Genomic DNA, 10,299 nt, shown 5'->3' with positions numbered 1-10,299 from the left:
GTAATCTATCCATCTTATCAGACTCGCGAATGGGTAGGAAATGTACTGATTTTGTCAGACGATCTACTATTACCCAAATGGTATTGCATCCGTTATGAGTCTAAGGTAATTTGGTTATGAAATCCATGGATATCGGTTCCCATTTACCCATTGGGATTACTGGTTGCTGAAGCAAACTAGATAGTTTCCTATACTCGACCTTTACCTTAGCACATGTCAAGCACTTTGCTACATAGTTAGCAATTTCTTCCTTCATATCAGGCCACCAATAAAGTTCTCATAAGTCCTGGTACATCTTATCTGAACCTGGGTGCACAAAAAACCGTGATTTGTGTGCCTCGTCCATGACTAGTTCACGCAAATTCCCATAACGAGGTACCCAAATCCGCCCGTTGTAATAACGAATTCCATCGGATTCAACTTCAGAATTTCCATTGATTCCACGCAAGGCTTCGAAGTCAAAATTCTCTGCTTTTAAGGCTTCATGATGTGCCTCCCGAATTCTTTCTGGCAACCCTGAATGTATAGTTAACTGCAATGCCCGAACTCTTCGAGGCTTTAGAATTTCCTTACGTCTTAGAGTGTCAGCTACCACGTTAGCTTTTCCCGGATGATACTTAATTGTACACTCATAGTCGTTGAGAAGTTCAACCCATCTCATTTGCCTCAAATTCAGCTCTTTCTGCTCGAATATATGCTGAAGACTCTTATGGTCAGTGTAGATGGTACACTTTGTTCCATAAAGATAATGTCTCCAAATCTTTAGTACGAAGACAACAGCTCCCAATTCCAAATCGTGAGTCGTAAGATTTCGCTCGTGGACTTTCAATTGTCGAGAAGCATACACTATAACTTGCTCGTGTTGCATAAGTACACATCCAAGACTTTAGATGGAAGCGTCACAATATACAACAAAATCATCGACTCCATCAGCAAAGATAGAATCGGTGCTCAACAAAGTTTCTGCTTAAGCGTTTGAAAAGCTGCTTCCTTCTCATCACCCCACTTGTACGCAGTGCCTTTATGGGTTAGAGCAGTGAGCGGTTATGCGATCTTTGAAAATCCTTCAATGAACCACCGATAGTAACCAGCCAAACCAAACAATTGGCAACTCTCAGTCGGCGTTCTTGGGGTCGGCCGATCCTTAATGGACTCAACCTTAGCTGGGTCAACATGAATACCTTTCGCGTTAACCACATGATTTAAGAATTGAACCTCTCGGATCCAAAATTCACATTTCGAAAACTTTGCGAAAAGTTGCTCTTTCCTCAGAAGTTCCAAAATCAACCGTAAATGCTGTTGTGATCGTCATTAGTCTCTGAGTATATCAATATATTATCATTAAACACAATAACAAACTTACCTAGATATGGTTTACAAACGCGATTCATGATATCCATGAATACTGTTGGGGCGTTTGTTAACCCAAATGGCATAACCGCAAGCTCATAGTGACCATAATGAGTGTGAAATGCCGTTTTTGATATGTCCTCTTCCCGAACTCTGAGTTGATGATAAACTGATCTAAGATCGATTTTTGAATAATAACCAGATCCTTGTAACTGATCAAAGAGATCATCAATACGTGGTAAGGGGTATCGGTTCTTGATTGTAACCTTGTTAAGATCTTTGTAGTCGATACACGTCCGGAAAGTTCCATCCTTCTTCTTTACGAATAACGCAGGAGCTTCCCACGGAGACGAACTCGGACAAACAAAACCCTTTTCTAACAAGTCTTTCAATTGTTTCGACAATTCCTCCAACTCATTAGGGACGAGTCGGTAAGGTGCGCGAGCAATAGGAGTTGCTCCCGTAGTTAATTCGATCTAAAATTCAACATGTCTATGAGGCGGAAGACCAGGTGATATTCAGGAAACACCTCAGGAAAATCCCTGACGATAGGATTATCCTCGATTTGCTTCTCTTCCGTCCTCGTATTGTATACCATCGCCAAAACGGCCAGGTGTCCCTTATGTAACAACTTTTAGGCTCTCATCATTGAAATAACGCCCATGGATGTACCACCCTCTTTTCCTTGAACGGTTAGGACTTCTCCATCAGCGACGGGTATACGAACTACCTTCTCATGACTACCTACTGCGGCTTGATGTGCATACAACCAATTCATACCAATGACCACATCAATCTACCGAGTTCAATTGGTATAAGGTCAATGTTGAACGTATGAGTGGACAATACTAATTTGCATTCTTTAAGAATCTGGGATACTTCAACGATTTTCCCGATGGCGAGTTTAATTAAATGGTTCAACTCTAGATTTGATGGGTTGTGTTCTATTAGTTTACAAAACATAGTAGAAATAAAACTTCTATCTGCCCCAGTGTCAAATAATGTTAGGGCAGGACACCCATTTAACATAAATTTACCATTTACAGTAGAAGAATCGGATAGAGCCTGACCTGATCCGATCACGAATGCCCTTCCTCATCCTTCTTCACCGGAGTTGCCATTTCCACCCTGGTTGTCTTGACCATTGCAATTGTTCCCTCCATTTCTTTTACTCTTGAGTTTCGGACAGTCTGGCCAGAAATGTCTTTCTAGTCCGCACTCGTAACATTTATTTGATTTCTCTTGAGCCTGTGGTTGCTTATTCTTAAGCTCTCCCTGACAAACTCTTGCTTCATGACCCGGCTTTCCACAAGGCTGGCAAGCTACTTTTTCACATTGGCCGATGTGATGCAAATTGCACTTGTTACATCTAGGATGTTGGCCCTGATAAACCCCTTTGATTCTGGTTGGGGTTAAAGTGATTGTTGTTCCGGGTTGGTTCGAATCGTTTGTTTTGACGATGCTGAGTGTTGACGGAATATGATGCTTTGTTCTCGTGAGTATGGTTATTGTTGTTCTCCCACTTACGTTTGTTTTTAGTTGATCATGCAGTCGATTTCTTTGGTTGTAATGCCCCTTGCTTTATAGCTTGTTCGGTTAGTTAATTAGCTAAACGAATAGCTTCTTGAATAGTAGTCAGCCTGGACGAAGTTACCATTCCTTGAATTTGAGGTACTAGGCCATCAACATACTTTTCAATCCTCTTATAGGCAGGATTCATCATTTGTGGGCACAAGACAACAAGTTCATGTGATCGGTTCATATAGGTTTCAATCTCCGAACCATCCATGCGAAGATTCCAAAATTCATGTTCTAGCTTCTGCACTTAATCTCTTGGACTGTACTCCTCTTTTAATAGTTCAGTAAACTCAGCCCAAGTTAAAGCGTTGGCCGCGTTAATTCCCATCATTTTCACTTGGGAACTCCACCAGGTGAGAGTTGCTCCCTCCACAGTTCCAGAAGCAAACTTCACTTGATTCTCATTTGGGCAATTGCATATGGAGAAAACGGAATTTGATATCTCTATCCAACGTAACAACCCAACTGCTCCTTCCAAACCAGAAAAAGCATGCAGCTTACAGTCCATGAAGTTTTTGAAAGTACAACCGGCTGGACCTGAATTAGAGTAGAGGTACACTTAAGTTTCTATATTCGTGGATATGATCACTTAAGTAATACATTTGCCTGATTCTCAACAATTAGGTATGGGATTTTACCTCCCTGCGCTTGGCCTTGAGCCTAAGCCGCGACCATTGCAGCCATGACCTGCACATTTATCAGCGCTGCCAAATCGGCCGGAGTCAAGTTAATGTTTCCACCACCATGTCCGTTGCGACCTCCACGAATGGAAATAATTCTTCACACTCACAGAATACACTAACATGAGTATATCCAATACCAACCATTATTCTAGTATAAAGTAAATGACATGCAATCATATAACCACAACATTATAAATTCAGATAATAATACTTGAATAAATAACTTGTAAATCCGTTTACAAAGTACTTAAGTTCAAATACCAGAATCTAAAAGTATTAGTTGGATGGGAACAACCCTCCCCATCTAGGTTTATGAAAACTAAGCATGATACGAATGAAAAAGAAAATCCATCCATCATCAGTGAGTCACCCAAGACCCAGCACTATCAGTTGGCCCTTCATCAGGGTCCTCCTCCGGTTCCTCCTCAGGATCCTCCTCGGGTTCGTGCTGTTCTTCCAACTCTCTAATCATATCAACTACCAGGCCCAGATGGCCTGTCAAATTTTGCACTCTACCAACCAGTTCAGCAACTTCGGTTCTTACCTTGTGAAAAGCTCGCACCATACTACGATGGTATTCCCCATGTTGTCTGTTCCTGTTTGTCAGTTTTGTAATAATGAGCTTAGCCATATCTAAGTCTTTCCTCATATAGTATATCCTTGGGTTGTTATCTTCCACATGGCGACGTTGGCGCTTCGACGAAGCCACCATAGAAGCCATCACTTGTAACTCATGACACGGAAGGACAATAAGAGTAGGCTCAGTAGTCGGCTCATTAGGTAACGAAGGGTTACTTAGAAGAGGCATGGGTGGGACATGCTCCCTCATAACGAGATTAGTAACATAATCTGGGTACCAGGTACATGTTTTATGTCTTTTAAGCAAGTGAGCGTGAGATGATTCACCTAGAGGTGTTGCCCCTTCTCGCAATTCGGTACGGTGCCTCTTCGTCCCTGCTGACGAAGGAGAAATAGGATAAGTTTGTGACAATGGTTCGTCATTTCCGGTGACGGGTTCCATTCCATGAGCGCGATTGGGGTTGGATGATGACATACTGTAACATAGGCGGGTGCACAAATAAATACCCAATATGTGTGTGTTGTAACTACTCGACAAGTAGAATCATAGTTAGGAATGCAACCTAGTTCACTTATCACTAACTAGAATGCAACCTGGTTCACTATAACTAATGGCTCTAATACCAATCTGTCACACCCTCAATTTCCACATGCTGGGTTCTACCACGAGGCGCGTGACAAACCAGGATCTCAGTCGTTAGTTACAACAAACAACGTCTAAATATTTTACATAAACTTTATTGTCCCATATTTGGGAAAACCATTTCCGAGTTAATGTCTATTGTTTTAAAATGCAGAAGCGTACATAGCGGGAAACATAACTCCCTGAACAAATGCAAACAGTTTAAGGCGCAAAACACGCGCATGCCATAACATTATTAATTAAAAAGTTTCAAGTTATGATGCAGTGTTTATGAGTGACCATGAATGCAACTCATATCCATGCACTTGATATTAGCGACCTGAGAAAGTCATGCTAAAACGAGTCAACACAATGGTTGGTGAGTTTTAAAAACAGGTTTTCAAACAAACCATTAAGTAGTAAACATTGTAAATGCTTATGTATGGATAATGTATGCATCAGTAATACCACTAGTTAATTAGGCTAGTAATCATGTTATATTAGGGTAAGTTCCATTGTGACTGAGGCTGACTTGTTAGTTTGTTTGCCACTCACGGAGTATAGTATAAGACTTGTGCATATTGCGTTTCTAGTAAATGATGACACCTAGAGACTCCCTGACCCGAGAGCCCCGAGAGGATTCGTCAGACCCAGTAGTACTACCTTTCATTACCCAACTAATGTACAATTGTTAATGGTCCAATGTTTATGGGGGTCTTATGGGGAACTTCTGTTTTAAGTTCACTATATACACATGAGGTATTAAAAAGTCTACAATATCCTAAAAGTTTTGTATGTTGCATACTTTCTCCCCCAAAAGGAGTAAGTAAAAAGAGGAGCAGTGGAACTCTTTTTGAATGTGGTTCAAACGAAAATCAACTACTTAAGTCAAAGTTGTTCTAGTGCCTAAATCATACAAGCACTATAAGTATTTGCTAAGCGATTCCTAGAATCCTTAGTATCCAAACAATCCCATGGCTTATTAGAAGTTTGACCAAAGTTTAACTTTTTGTTGACTTTGACCAAAGTTTAACTTTTTGTTGACTTTGACCAAAGTTTGACTTTTCGTTGAGTTTTGACCAAAAGGTCCAAGTTGTTGACTGTTGACTAAAAAGTCCAAGTGTCGATGACCGAATACTAAAATTTGGGTTTTGTTGATCGTTGACCAAAATATTGACCTTTGACCAAAATGTTGACCAACGGCCCATTGGTTACTTCTGACCAATTATCTAGACTTAGATTAATTACATGATATACCAAGTCACAACTTTAACAACAATCATGTAATCTGCACTTAGCCACTTTTCATATAATCCTATGACTACGTCCAACTTTTACCACTTTCAATACTTCACATGTAAGACCTAAACATTTAGCCAAATAGTTCCAAGTTTACCCATAAAGTCAAAATCCAACTTACTACAACCATTCTAATACAAACTACAATTATCTTTACTAAATAATATGCTTATCAATCTTAACAAGTTTTAAGTCATCAAAGCTGATTTTTCCAACCTATCAAAACATATAAATAAATTACCAAATAATTCCCGAATATACCTTCATGTATTAGGTACAACATACATTTTTCTTATAATTTTCTATACTCACAAACATACAGAAAATTTACACACTACAACAACCTATATTCAATGATGCAAGACCAATTGGATACAAGTATTTGCCAAAAAATTCCATATAGGTCCAATTGATGCAAGATCAATTGGATTGGATTGCTACTTCCATCTATGACTTTCCAGAAGTGGAATCACATCATTATCTATTTTCAATCTCAAGTTATACAATTTACAACACAGCTCATAAATTTCTCTTTCAATCAGGATTGCAACCTGATTTTGTAAATTAATAAAAAGCAGTCAAAGTCCAAAAATTATGATTTCTGACTTTTCAAAAACTAGATTTAAATTATTTAATATTAGTATCAAAACTCAATCTAAAATACCATCGTATCAACAAGTTATACAACAAACAATCAAGATCAAAAAATCTGTCAGTGAGCAGATTCAAACCAGAACTTACAAAAATCATGATTCTTATATCCCTATGATCCAAATCATCAAGGAAACATTTTATATAACCAAAACTCATGGTTTCCAATATTATACCAATTTTATAAAATAACATTTATATACAAAAAGATTCCATCATTTCTTTTATAACAAAACAAAAATTTCCTTTTAACCAATCAACCTTGATCATCATTGGTTCATTTTCACAAATCCGATTATTTGGATATTAGTTTTCATGAATCAAAATAAAAATATGAACAAGAACATGTACTAAACCATATTTACCTATTGCTTGATTCAAAAACTCTACACCCTTGCTTCCAAGAATCACCAAATCTTATGATCTTTGAGAGAGTTTTTGGAAAATGAAAGTGTATGTGTGTGTTGTGAAGTGGACGAACAAAGGGGAAGGAAGAAAAGAAAAGTTTGTAACCCCCCTTATCTTTACAAACTCATTAAGTTATAATCAATTTTATTAAACTTTAGGTAACTTTTATTTTATTTACATTTGACATGTTACAATTTTTAAAAACATTTCTAAGTAATTGTTTAACCTAAGGCTTAATAGTTCACATAGCTAGTTATCATGTAACAAATTTTATGTTGTATCATTTCAATTATTCAATTTTCCTACAATAACACATAAGAATATAACAACTAATCACGTAACATATTAAGCATGTAACACAATTATATCCATCATATATTATACATGTAACATTTCATGTTTATCATAACATGTGTGACAAGTTATTATTCTAGTTACCAACAACTAGTTACTCTTACTTAGGTCACCAACGACACGACTGACTCAATGTATGCATACATGACACTACATGCATGAGAGTTCATTAATGTAGTTAACATCACTAACTGGGTTTAGTTAACGGAGTTGACTAGAAAATTGGCAGTTGTCACACTTTAGAACTCATATTTTTAACTTTCTCCCATTCACTCCTTGCAGTCACTAGTCTCTCCAACAAGATTTCTCTCTCATCTGCCCATTTCTTCTTCTCTTTCTCAGCTAAACTTATTAGTTTTGACTATCTTTTAACAGCACTAGTATCGGTTTTGATTTTATCTGAGATTTTCCTGAAATTTTCTTCAACTTGCTTTTTGCTTATTATCTCAACCTTCTCAATACCTATACCATGATCAATTAAGAATTTGCATTTTCCTCCAAACTTTTTGTACAATTGATCAATTTTATGTTTATCATCAGCATGTTTTATTCTCAGCCTTTCCTTTTCCTCCTTTTCAATTCTTTCTTTAGTACATATATACACACCTTCAAGATCATCATAGCTCACGTGGCTCAATTGTTTATCTAAGAAATTGTGAAGCCTCAGATAAGTTTGAAATCTTTGAGTGTTTTTATTCTTTTTCTGGCTTATCTTTCAAATTTCTTTTATCTTCTCCTCAAGGAGAGAATCCAGCTCCTCATCAGTCATTATTGCCGAGTTTTCAAATTCAAATCCATGATTCATCAGACTGATTATTCTGGGATCTTCCCTTTTAGTTTCATCAAGCCTTGCTTGAATATTTTCCTTGTAAATTTCAGTCATGTCAACTTGAGGAGAGTCATGTGCCTCTTCTTTGTTATCATCGGCCACTTCATCTTCAGCATCAGATATATCATTCAGAGAATCAATTTAAGGTTCATTTTTAAAATCATCAGGCCTCACAGCTTGTAAGAGTACTGCATTTATTCCCCTTTCCTTCTGTTTGGGCAAGTCCTCTTCAGGGGTGTTTCTACTCCAAACCTCTTTCTCTTCCTCACATATTTTATCAAATACGATGGCCAGCTCTTTTCATCCTTACTTATCTCATCAACCAGGCTATGATTCATCATCTCACTAGCCTTTTTCACCATCTCATCTTGGATTTTCTTACCATCAATGTCAAAAACCAGATGCTAATTAGGATTTTCAATTTCAGGCTCATTAGTAGCAGTGGGAATAGTCAATTCAGGCTCATGAGATTTAACTTTAGCCTCAGGGGTTTTAGGTTGCTGGAATTTATAAATGACAATAGCTAGAGAGTTGTCAACCTCTTCAGCTTGCCGAAACCTCAGAAACTCTTCAGTTACCTCTTGTTCGATTTCCCCTTTATCTTCAGCAAGTTTCTTCTTCAACTAAAATTCCTCCATCAACATCTTTTGTTCCTCCACTTCTTTATCAGACAAAAATTTGTTAATCATTTTCCTCTGCATCCACTCTCCTGCAAAAATTTGTTTATCAACAAACAGGTCCTCATCACTATACTGAATCTTTTTAAGTTTTAAGGGTTGCAACTGGCCTTCATGTTCAGCCACTGCCTTCCCTTTTACCCTCCCTCTTTCCTCATCAACAATTGCATGTATAGATGGGCCTACTTCCTCACCATTGTGGGTGGGATGTCTTCAGGGAAATTATCAATTTCATCAAATAAATCCTCCAATTCATTGTCAACTCCCTTCTCCTTAGATGTCACTTCATTGTTTTCATCATTAAGTTCTTCAGTTTTATTAGTTAGAGCTACAGTGTCTCCTGAGATCATCATCTCCTTAGTGAAATTGTCAGCCTCAACTGTTTTATCTATTTGCACAGTAGTCAAGACATCATCAGCCTCATCTACAACCATGTTTTCATCCACATCATCATTCATATTAACATCAGCTTCATTTTCATCAACCTCCCTCTCATCCTCATCCACCATAATATTTTCAACCACTATGTCATCATTATCATTTAAGTTATAGTACTGTACAGCTTCCTCAGACACATCCTGCAAATATCCTACATCATCCTCCCCTTCATTACTCTCCTTCTCCTCCTCCTCAATACTGCCATAAAATTCTCCCAAGATTTTAATATATCATCAGTTTCAGCATTGGCAACAGGTGAATTCTCTCCCTGTTTTGGTGCAGCTGAGGTCTTCTCAACCTCACTGACCAAGGTTTGAATTCTAAGCGAAACATGTTCCAATTGTGATTCTAACTCAGCATTTTTCTTCTTCAATTCCTCATTCTCCCTCCTCAAGTCACAATTTTCAGTAAGCACATTCATGTGCCTATCAAGTAATCTCATTTTGGCATCAAGGGAAGGTGAGTTTATAGGTGAGATAGGAAATGTATCAGGGATTAGAGTTTGTTGAGTGTCATGAGTTGGGCTTTCAATAACAATTTCACTGGTGCGTGGTACAGTGTTCGAGTTAAAGGGGAGTGAGAATGCTGATCGTGTATACAAGCTTGATTTTGATAAAGATTGGAGACATACAACTAATGCCAGGGGGTTGTTAGTGCATTTTTTGCATGACATTACCTGTATAAAGACACATGAGAATATCAACTAAAAGTGACAAAGACTAAAGCTTAACGAATTCCAACAATTGTCAAGGGGGAGTCTGTTAGTACATGAAATGTGACAAGTGCTGGGAGTTGAAACAATGAGTCGTTTGGTCTTTCTAATTATACTAC

At 37.9% G+C, this 10,299-nt stretch overlaps 1 protein-coding gene across 1 annotated transcript; it reads right to left on the bottom strand.

The window, feature by feature from the left end:
- Window positions 1-277: 277 nt before the first annotated feature.
- Window positions 278-661, bottom strand: LOC143633784 (uncharacterized). The gene has a single exon (XM_077102030.1). The coding sequence runs from the start codon at window positions 659-661 to the stop codon at window positions 278-280; it is 384 nt and encodes a 127-aa protein (XP_076958145.1).
- Between the last annotated feature and the right edge of the window lie 9,638 nt (window positions 662-10,299).

Source organism: Bidens hawaiensis, unplaced genomic scaffold (genome assembly GCF_021521415.1).
Source record: "Bidens hawaiensis isolate Kalapana, Puna unplaced genomic scaffold, B.hawaiensis_p1.1 tig00006906_1, whole genome shotgun sequence".
NCBI lineage: Eukaryota > Viridiplantae > Streptophyta > Magnoliopsida > Asterales > Asteraceae > Bidens > Bidens hawaiensis.
This window is presented reverse-complemented; position numbering and strand designations above follow the sequence as displayed.

Excerpts from the sequence above, each read along its gene's own strand:
- LOC143633784 (XM_077102030.1), bottom strand. The coding sequence starts at position 661 with ATGAGATGGGTTGAACTTCTCAACGACTATGAGTGTACAATTAAGTAT.